The 11,182-nt window shown below is 39.0% G+C and overlaps 2 protein-coding genes across 2 annotated transcripts; one reads left to right on the top strand and one right to left on the bottom strand.

The window, feature by feature from the left end:
* The first annotated feature begins 298 nt into the window (after positions 1 to 298).
* On the top strand, positions 299 to 834 carry LOC108050530. Its single transcript, XM_017132245.1, has one exon. The coding sequence runs from the start codon at positions 439 to 441 to the stop codon at positions 832 to 834; it is 396 nt and encodes a 131-aa protein (XP_016987734.1). The 5' UTR covers positions 299 to 438.
* Positions 835 to 5,134: 4,300 nt separating this feature from the next.
* On the bottom strand, positions 5,135 to 5,545 carry LOC108050528. Its single transcript, XM_017132244.1, has one exon. The coding sequence runs from the start codon at positions 5,543 to 5,545 to the stop codon at positions 5,135 to 5,137; it is 411 nt and encodes a 136-aa protein (XP_016987733.1).
* Positions 5,546 to 11,182: the final 5,637 nt, after the last annotated feature.

The raw sequence follows: 11,182 nt of genomic DNA, 5'->3' as shown, positions 1-11,182 counted from the left end.
ATCCATTAAAGCTGCCAGCAGCGTACATAAAGCCAAACAATTCCCCTAACTACCCAAATTGATCAATTTCAATTCACTGCAAATAGCCTGGGCGTGATTTGTTGGGGTGGCTCGGTTGCCAGTAATGTCGCCCCCTGGTTCGTAATGTTTGGCAATATAAACTTTTTGTACTTTTACGATATAGGAGCTCGCTTTCTCTCCGTATATAAAAAAAAAAAGAAACGAGGAATAAAACGACAACGACACCTTTGCCAAGTAGCTTACTACAAATTTGTCAAAGCGTACGGTCTTTCGAAAATCGAAAACAAAAAACGTGGAGTGAAGTACAAAAACTCCAATCACAGGCGATAGCACGCAGCAAGGCAAAGTTTGCATTTCAAATTTCAAGTTCTCTGCTGGCCAAGGAAGTTGAGTTTTGCGTGAAGTTCGAGTTTGAAAATGGCCGACCTTCGGGGCAAAGCACTTGTATACTACGGGCTATTTCTTAGCTTTCCGCTGCGCATGGTTTTATTTGCGGCATCCATATACCTGCAGAATTTGACGGCTCTGTTGCAGTTGATCCAAGAGTTTCTGATCCTGTTGCTTTCGCTGCTCCTGTTCAGCGCCAGCTGCATCCATGGACCACGGCTGACGGAAGGACATTTTCGGGAGCCGCTAACGCTTAGGCTACGCACACTGAACATCCTGCGATTCCACATCAGCGGCGTGGGCCTGGTACTCCACCTGCTCGTGGAGTCCTTGCGTATTCCCTGCGCCGCTTTAGGACGACTCAGCCGAGTTTTCCGCATCTGCTCCCACAGACGCACCTGGGTGATCATGCTGCAGCCCCGCTGAAAGGCACCCAAACACTAAAAATTATCCTGCGAGAGCAATAAACGTTCGCAAGTGCATGAAATTTAATGCTCGTTTTGCGGACGCAAATCCGCATTGTTTTGCAGGGAACTGAAGGTTCAGAAGGGTGTATTCAATGTATGTAGTTTTGGGTTTCGAAGAGTATAAGAAAAAGGATAAATCGCTTAAAATGCAACTCTATAGAAATTGATTAGTTTTAAATTTCATACTCGGGGCCAATGTTCAATTAAATAGCTTTTTATGGAAAGGTTTTATTATAAACCACTCGTTTCATATACGCACTAACATCTAAGGTATCTAATTGCATGTTTTAGAAACTTTAGAAATTGTATTGTAAAGGTAACAATCAATTCGCATTTAATAACCTACCTAAGAATATTTTATGGACAGTGTAAACTGATTTACCTACAGTCAAATGGTAACAAGGTTTTTTTTATTGCAAAACTTAAAGACCGGGTATCATTTAGCCGACTATAGCCACCTAAATCCTTTTTTTTTTGGGGAGGAGTATGCCGCCAAATGCATCCGCATTCGCATTCGCTTTTAGCGTGCGCAATTACACTTGAAGAAATCCTGGGGATTTCATGCGAAAATCCATTTGTCACAATGCCGAGTACGTGAGGCAGTGCTGCAGCTGCAGCGGTGCGTGTAAATGTGTCGTCCGGGCAGAGCGCGAGTCCTTCGGGTCCTGTGGGTCCTTTGCGAGATGCACGGCCACCCAGCTAGTTCCACTGATACTGATGCAGCTGCAGTGCCGGGGCTCTATCACAATGACACTTCATTTCGGTTGGCCTCTGCGGCAAAGGACTCCTCGATGTCTTGCCAAAATATATGTACACATCTACATGCCCTGGTATCCCCATCCTCAACCTCAACCTCATCCTCATCTGTATCTGTATCTGTATCTGTGGTCATTGCCGGGAGCCTTTGGATGAGAAAATAGCCAGCTCTGGATTATTTGAAGCCGACCGAGAGCGTTCGCTTAATGCAGTTCCTCTAAAGGCAGAGGAGGGCAGCTCCAAGCGTATTGGTAAAGTAAACGGATACTCGGATTGTTGGTCTCCTGGATTCTAAGATTTTGGCAATCAAATACAATTGTGTGCAGAATGTCAAAGGCTGTACGATTTGGGATTGCCAGCTGTTGCCAGAGCTGTAGAGTAAACATTAAACTAACTAATTTAAGAAATTTTAAAAATTTTTAAATTCAAAAATTAAAAATTCCCCACATTTGAATACTAATAAAATACAATTTCTTTTATAAATGAATCGCACTATACTCTATTATTACTTGTTCAATGCGAGGAAGTAGTCGCTTTATGCAAAAACATTTTGAATTTAGTTTTCAATTACCAATAAATGACCTATACACTTTAAACATTATAATACACAAGTCCAATGCATATTTTTCGCACCCACCAGTCAAAAATATGTAGAACCACCTACAAGCGCATATTTACCACTTCTCCTTGTGAAAAAGTATGCCATAACAGAGGCACAGCCATCATCGCCACTTGACCGGGAACAAAAGCCAAAGGATTTAAATTAAAAGTACTTTATTCTACCCCTTGATCTGTGCAATCCACCCTCGCTTTCACAGATTTCAAGTGCGAAAGCGAACGCCGCACAAGTTTTCATAATCATGAATATTGTTTATCGCCCTGTGAGAAGCTCAGAGTTCCCAGCCTTTGCAAGTGCATCTGAGCATAATGAGATAGACACTCCTACTCCGTTGGAGTTGAGTTGGGCTGAGCCGACTCCGTTGGCGGATGTGGCTCGGAGTTAACTTGCGGTTTAAGCCGCTCGCTAAGTGCTAAGTAAAAAATAACCGGGGTCATAACAAAAGGCTAAAAAGGAATGGTCTTTAGACACTTGATATCCCATTGGATGGCTATGGCTTTAAGCCTGCCCCGTGCTTCGTGTGGTTGTCATTAAAAAAAACGCTTTAATTGGCTGCTAGCGGTATTTTCATAATATGTATGTTGTTTCAAGAGTTTACAGCGTATTTACACATAGAATTACATAAATGCTGAGCGCATTAACTTTAATTGAAAATATTTTTAATTAATAAATTTCAACACGTTGGCGCCGGCACAGCACATAATTGCAAGTAGGCATTAAAAAGTGCCCACTCCCTGGCAAAGGGCAATCATCACAACAATAACAATATAATGTCAGCACAAACAGTGCATCGGACACATATGTATATATATACACTCTATAGTACATCGTATTGATATGTCAGACAACAACAATGGTAAACGGAACAGCGACAAGCGGAAAAAAGGTTAATTGACCAACAAATAACTTAATTAAATCAAATGAAAATTAAACAATTCAATTTTTAATGAGGTTCGCTGGTTTTGACCTCGTTCCAATTATGAAAAGCAAGCACAATGGGCACAAGTGCCCGGAGTAGGCAGCTCCCGGATGACTGATTGGACGAATGGACGGATGGCTGGCTGGAGGTCGTTCCGCCCAGCCGGAAAAGTGGAAAAGTGGCAGTAGCACAAATGACAGCTCTATTAAAATTCGGGATACCCTCAATTTGGACCGCCTCCTCAATTTCACTGGCCCTTCCTTCGCATAAAAAATGTGTCAGTTAAAAACTATTAATTACAGGTGGGCAAGCATGGGGATTTTCAGGTGTGGGCCGAACCACAGAAACACGTGTGATCTACTAATTGCTTAAATTCTTAATCATAGCTTTGAAACACCTTAAATTAGTCATTAACTTAATTTAGGTTCTGGTATCAAAAAGTTATAAGGGAATATTTTTAGCTGAAACTTTATTTTCTAGTTTTTTTTTCCACTTGGGAACTATACAAATAATAATACTTGGACTTGTTTGCTATTCAGTAAGCCCCAAATTTTAAAATTAGCTCACCATTAACTTATCAAAGCCGTTTTAAAAGTTATACAAGACTTTTAAAGTGATCTGACCCAAGTCTATAGATTAAAGAGAAAGACTTAATTAATTTTATATTTAAAATTAAATGTATTATGTATTGTTAAAATGAGATAAAAGAGTACTAACAACTAACAGAACCTTTTAATAGATTCGCTTGGAATTAAATGTTGGATAAATTATGTTGATTCAGAGTCAACTGAAAATCTGTACACTTATTAATTAAAAGTAGATATTTAACAATTGGCAGAGCCAAAATGTAATTCCATACTTTAATATATGAACATATTTATAACTTTTGAGATGGAAATCGCCATCGCTGTAAATAAAGCCCAGTTGAATTAATAATTAATTTTTAATGATTTACAACGTGACAACTGCTCGTATAGGGATAATTCAATATTATAGCAGATCAACTATCAAAACTTAACATTCCCTCTCTTTAACAATTCACAAACCGAACGCGTTCTGCCATTACGCTCCCGTTGGGAGTGAAGTTCATAAAAAATGCATAAATTATGTAAATTGATTAAAAAATCAGCATACCTCGGCAATAAAATGATTATAAAACAGTATGAATAAACAATAGCCACTTGGAAAACTGCAACAAATGCAGGACAGCACTTATAGAAGAACAATTTACAAACTGCGGAGTGGCAATTGAAACTAAGACCACCGAGGAATGTATTTCATTTGATTTTACTCGTTTCCCTTTTTTTTGTTCGTTTTGCTTGTTATTGTTGTACGTTTAATGAATTTTATTGATTGCAAATACAAAATAAGAACAGCATCACGCAAATGGAAACCATTTACAGCTTAAAAATATTTAATTACCAACCAACCCACCCGAAATGGGCAGGGGATTTCGATGCTTGTGGGGGTCGAAATGTTTCAGGTCTTGCCACCAAATTGCAATTAATCTTCTTTTAACAGCAAACTTTTGATCCGCTTTATTTGCATTTCGCTGCGGCCCACAGCAGCAGCAGCAACAACAACAACAACAATACGAATGAAAATAAGGTGACCGTGGAGGGAAAATAACGAAAATGCTTGTCATAAAAAAATTATCAAGGGTTAAAAATTATGTTACGCGTTTCATTTTGGTGGCTGCGAAATGATTTATGCAAAATCTGTGCCCCCAAAAATGAATATAAATTGTGCAATTTCATGTTGTTCTTTTTTGTTGCCCCCCACTCCAACTCAGCTCAACTTTTTGTGTCCGGCAAATTAATTTAAAAGCAGCAACAATAAGTAAAATAACAAGCTGCGAAAGGGTCGGTAGTCGGTCCTTCCTGGGCATTATTTATAATCTCACATTGAAAGGTATTCTAATCGATTTTTTGTTCGTTTCTTTTGCTTCTGTTCATAAGAACCGCATTAGCCGATGATAATTTTTTGATAGCCCGGTAGGTAGCCGGGATAGTAGCCACTGCCATAGCCGTAATATCCAGGCGATGGTGCTGGTGAGCCGTAATAGTTGTACGGATAGCCGGAGAATGACCAGGAGTAGCCACTGCCCCAGTTGAGGAAGGGAAACCCGGTGATCCCGCCGCTGAAGAAGATGCCACGCCTTCGCCGCCCCGGAAGCAGATTCCGCATGGATTCGCCCCGAACCGCAGAGCCGCCAATTTCCTGCTCGAATGACAGCAAATCCGTTTTTACATCGCCAACTGGTGCCACATCCTTGTCAACAGCCGACGCGCCACTCAAGTGCGTGCCCAGCACGAAAAGCGGCAACAGCAGCAACAGCAACAACAGCGGCAACACTCGACGCAACAACCGACGCATATTTAAATATTTAATTCAACGATGAAAATATGATATTTATATTTAATTCAATCGACAAACTGCCTCAATGCTTTCCACCCAACTGCCAGTCAAAAACTCGGCTGCGTTTCCTATTTATACGTAGGGAAAGTGCGGATTCAATTTAATGCCAACACCATTGGCGTTTGTTTTAAAGCTCGTCGCTCGCTAATTAAAGGGACTGCAAATGTATTTGTACACACACGTTAACAAACAAAAAACAGAAAAAAAAACCTAACAAGTCAATTTACTGAGTTCCAAAGCCAAAATATGTTCTAAAATCGAAACGAATTAGACCGAGCAATTAATGTGATATAGGCAAAAAGTATACAACATTTTTCACGCGAGGCTCAGATACTCTTTTTGTTAACAGTGTTTTTATTTTGGTTTGCAGTAAAAACTTAAAAAAAAAGCCTTTATAAGAAGTTGCTTATCACCAAAAAAAAAGTATACAATTAGTTCCTTGATTATCGGTGTTGCTAATAAATTTCAATGTAAAACTAAGTTTTTTTTATACTTTTCAAAGAAAACTGTATTTAATTTGTATTTTTAAACATTTGACTTTGGGTTTTAAGCTTTCTAATAAAAACCAATGATTTCATGAAGTAAGATTTTGTAAGATTATTTAATATACTTAACACGAATGCCATTTTCAATGAAATCGTTTAATCTGACTTTGCGGCTTGACCAGGGACTTAAAACATTGCCTTGATGGTTAGCCGTAAATCGCTTTATGAACCGAATTATGAAAGCATGACAGCACTTGTCTGATATTTGTCGCAAACACCCTCACACTCAGTCTCATTTGCACGACTGATTGGCAGACCTTGTGTCCCTTTTCACACATTACGCATACGCCCCGTTTCTGCGTTCTTTCGTTTCGTTCGGTTCGCTTTGCTAGCTCGTTGGTTGCCAATTGACACATTTCATGTTCAGATATGCGTAAATAACAATTATTGTAATTTTTCAAAGCGCTCGTTGCGAGACAAAGCGTAGACTTGTGACAATTCAGCGATAATACAAAAGCGTAACCTTAACCGACAGCGTGTGAACCTTGAACTTGAGTGACAGGGGAAAAAGGCGCCACATTTTTTTCTTTTCTCCTGAATAAATATATATATATATATATATATTTTGTTTTTGCGCTTTAGCACGAGGATGTGTCGATGTGCCCATGTCGGCGTGTGTGTATTCGCCAATGTGTCAACATTTTAGATTGCCTTGCATGATTTGCAAGAAAAATGAAGACAATAGTTGAGTTTTACACTCTCCACTCAACAACCGCAACAAGAAAGGCAACAACACCAGGGGCAAGTACCGCTGTCAGCGTGTCACGCGATTTGTTGCCTTTGAACGAGTATGAAATGAATATATTTGTCATAAAGGAAAGTCATGGCCCGCTGTTTGTGGGTGTCGTCGAGTTCTTTATCCCCGATTAACAAGTGCAAAGCGCAAAAGGGTGAAAAGCAATGATGAAGGGGCCTTTACGAAAAAATTGATACCCTGTAAGCGGCTTAGGGTTTGAAAATTCAAAAAAATGTTAACCTATTTATAACTTTAAGCCAGACTTCTTTTGTAAAAGAATTCTTTTGACTACGAATTTATTTTATATTATCGTGGATATTTTTTACAGTATAAGATTTAATGTTCATTAAGCTGCAACGATTTTTCCTTAGTTAGGCACACGAAAAATAATATCTGTGATTTCAGTGATATTCAAGTATAACAAAACCCCATATCGATTATGCACTTTAACTGCTGGCCAATATCCCCAGTTGAAACCCCTTAACAATCAAGTCGAACTAAAACCCCCCGCAATGAGAAATCAGAATTGGGTTAGTTCCGTCTCCGTCGCATTTTAATTCTATTTGCACATTCGGGCGAAACTTACAAATACAAAGGCGAACTATAAACAATGGTAGCGGAACGAGAACAAGAAATTGCGTTGCCCAGATAACTTCAACAACTTTTCGCGATTTCCGCGACTTGCGACTTTTGTATTGTCTGCATTTGTCTGCGTGAGTATCTGTGTTCGATGAGTTTGGCTGTGTCTGTGTGTGTGTGTGTGTGTGTGTGTGTGTGTGTCAACAAATGACTCGAATGAAATTTATAAGCAAAGTTAGCTGAACGTAGTGGCAGTGGCGAAAGTTGATAAGGGTTCGTTGGTAAGTGAAGTTTTAGCGAAAATCCAGCTCATCCAAAGATACCAAGTAATGGGTAGTGGGTGAAGGATGGGGCATAGTTGTGGTCCCGTTTACCCCAAGTTCAACAGGAGGCCAATAACATGGCCAATGTATTAATTTACGCAAGTCAAATTCAAACTTTCAGTTGAGTTAATTAAATGCTCGCCCACTGCAGCAGAGCTTAACTCAAATAGAAACTAATGATAAAAGGCACTGGTCAAGAAGGCAGAAGGCTTCTCAGAGCCCAGAGAATCCGGTTACTGGCCATCCAATCGGCCTTCCCAGGAAATGGTCAAGCTTCTCTCCTGTGAATAATAAGACCAAATCCTTGAATACACCTTCAAAGGGGAAACTCTTCTATGACATGGCATGCCTCAACTTGACCGAAACGACTTCAAGTGTGTGAGCCAGCCAAACCCTTAGGCATTCAACCTATTGTCTTCATTGAATTCTGAGAACCTGTATATATACAATTAAAGGGATTAAACCTTAAGAAGAAAATTCATAGCAGTGTGAAAGATTAATTATTCTATGGGAAATTCAATGCTCTTACAGCGCTTTGTTGGTGTGAATACCACCAGAAATTTAATTAACATGTTTAATTTTTATTCAATTTAAAAAGACACTATTTAAGTTGCTTTCTGCTTACTAAGAACCAAATAACATTTTTACGCAATTTCGAAGTCCCTTTACCACATAACTTCATTTAAAACCTCTCGATTCATTTAAAATCAGTTGAACTGCAATTAATTCTCAACCATCACGCAGTCTTTGGCATTTTTCACACTCTCCGGGATTCACGAAAAGTCGCAAAGAGGTTTTAAAGGAAAAACAACCGCTGAGTGCAACACAATACAGATTTAATTAATAATTATAATCATATTTGCAGTCGCTGCCTGGCGACCAATACCTTGTGGACACAAACGTACGAAATTCAATTAACTCTTTCATTAGCGCCGGCAATCGGAATCGCTGTTTGCAACTCATGCGATATATTGAAACTCTGTTTATTTCAGGAATTCTGGCGAGACGATAGAAAGCGAAAGGACTGGGTACAAAGAGCGATACAGCAAGTCATTGAACAAATAAAAAGTTGGCTTTGACATTTGCACGACCACATTATGACACTTAAAGAGAAAGTTTTGTATTAATATTGGTAAACGAACTCGGGGCGCGAGTCAATTATCCTGTTCCTTTCCCATGGCGCAGCAATTTTTTATTTAATTAGCGTTGATTTACGGTTTGCTAGGTCATAAAACAGGGCTAAGGGTAATGCCGTTGTGAAGGCATAAACCTGAATATGTTTATGTGTAAACGATTATGCAGAGAAAAGAATTAGGTCTAATATACATAAATTGTAAAGTTACACAAAAAAAATGTTTTAATCGGCATTTATAACAATGTATATGTGGTTTTAAAACAGAAGGTAATTTTATGCACTTAAAAAATATATGATAAAGTTTTATAATTTCAAATTATATTTTAAAAAGTATTTATGTTAATGAATACAATATTTGTTTTTTTTTCAATACAGAAATTAACTCGTATTTCTAAGCGTTTTCCCCAATATTAATATACTCTTTTCGAATTTTATGTTCTACCTTTTATGTCCTTAACATTTAACATTATTTGGTTCAGTGTTCATATCTTTGATCTATAATGCTCACATTGAGGCGCATTTTGCTTAATCATCATTTGGCGACCCTCCCCCACCAGTGTCAATCTTTTTTATACCCCCGTGATAATGACAGGTTGTGAGACAAAAAGTAACTTTTTCAATTTGATATAGCTTAATTGTTATGGTTGTTGCCCTGCGACGCTCCGGTGTTGTTGCTGTTATTATTATGACAGGGCACTTTGCGATGTCATTGTCGCTGTCTCACAGCCAGAGTGTCGGCTAATGTGTCGCCCGTTATTGGGGCTTCCCCCAAAAAGGTTATTTTTTGTATGACTTTTATGACATCGTAGCCGGCCAATAAATAAAGCATGACGCCCAGCAGCATCCAAGGATTCGGATTTTCCTCCAGTACGGATTCTCTACCCCCCTTCGATCCCCTCGACCCCACGACCGGAAACTTACCGCAGTTGGCCCAAACAAATGCCAAAGTAATCAGCTGGTTAGCTGACTGCCGCCTGGCCCCCTTGCTAGAAGTCAAAAAGCAGTTTGGCAGAGTGTGTGGCAGCTTTAAATTCGTGCAGTCAGCACACAAAGAACACCGCAGACCCTCAACCTCTCCATGCCCCAAAAAACCCCCTTCTGTCACACTCGACACAACTTAACTCTTGAACACATGCCGCCAGCAGGCACATGGAGGAGAAACTTTTGTGACGACGCCGAGGACGAGGACAGCCAACAATGAAGACGACGACCAAAACTTGCACTCGAAACACACACACAGGGGCACGGAGAGAAAAATACCTTTCAAATGCCGGATTTTACCTCAAAATCAAGATACGAAAGATTCGAAAGTCACCTACGATATTTTAACTTAAAACTTTGAAAATCATGTAGAGAAAATGAATGTTCGGGCTGTTAGCAAATCGACCTTATTTATTTGTTAATTTTAATTAATAGCTTGGGTTTCCTAAAGTATTTGTTTGGATCTGACTAAAAAGTATTAGTGCCGAAATAACATAAATAATTCTCAGTCCTGAATAATTAATAATATACAGTGTGAACTTTTGCAACGCTTAAAATTTTATTTAGTGACATAAAATACATTTTTCATAAACGTTTTTTCCTAAGAACTATGCTCAGAATCGGAAGTGTTTTTTATTTAAAAGATCATACTTTATTTCTCAAATGTTTAATTCTTTTAAAAATTAAATAAATGTAGATTTAGTCATTTCATTCTCGCTTCTAGGACATCCTTTTCCCTTAGTGCACAAATACACCCAGGCAGTCATATAGATACGGTCCCTGAAGTCAAGGAATCGTACAATGGTCAATAAGTGGAGTCGTTTCTATGAAAATTGGGTCACCAACCGGCATTGAAATTGGCATTTCAAAAAGCTGCCTGTAATTGATATTCGAATTGGAATCGATAACTGTTTAAGTTTGGGATACGACCAAAAACAATGGCAATATCGATCAATAAAAGTTATCAGCCTGATTGAATATTTCACATACAAATATGTATCTGCAGCGAAAAATATCGCCTACCGAATTCCCAATCGCCAATTAAACGAAAATGAATGGACTTCCATTTATCGACTGCCGCCCACTGTGCAAAGGTCGGTTGCGATGCTGGGTAATTAGCCATATTGAATTTTTGGCATAGAAATATACAAAGAATACCAAAACTTTGTTTTGTGCGCTCTGTGGCTGCCAGAGAATTTCACAACTTGTCAAATTTTACGTTGCTCCCCACGCACACACAAACTACGTTGGCTGGGTTTCTCGCAAAACGGACGGAATGCTTTCCCAAGTGTCCAA

Source organism: Drosophila rhopaloa, unplaced genomic scaffold (genome assembly GCF_018152115.1).
Source record: "Drosophila rhopaloa isolate 14029-0021.01 unplaced genomic scaffold, ASM1815211v1 contig_167, whole genome shotgun sequence".
NCBI classification, from domain to species: domain Eukaryota; kingdom Metazoa; phylum Arthropoda; class Insecta; order Diptera; family Drosophilidae; genus Drosophila; species Drosophila rhopaloa.
Note: the sequence above shows the minus strand (reverse complement) of the source record. Positions and strands in the feature narration are given on the sequence as shown.

Bases quoted from the DNA above. Each gene is read 5' to 3' on its own strand.
- LOC108050528 (XM_017132244.1), bottom strand. From the start codon at position 5,545: ATGCGTCGGTTGTTGCGTCGAGTGTTGCCGCTGTTGTTGCTGTTGCTG.
- LOC108050530 (XM_017132245.1), top strand. From the start codon at position 439: ATGGCCGACCTTCGGGGCAAAGCACTTGTATACTACGGGCTATTTCTT.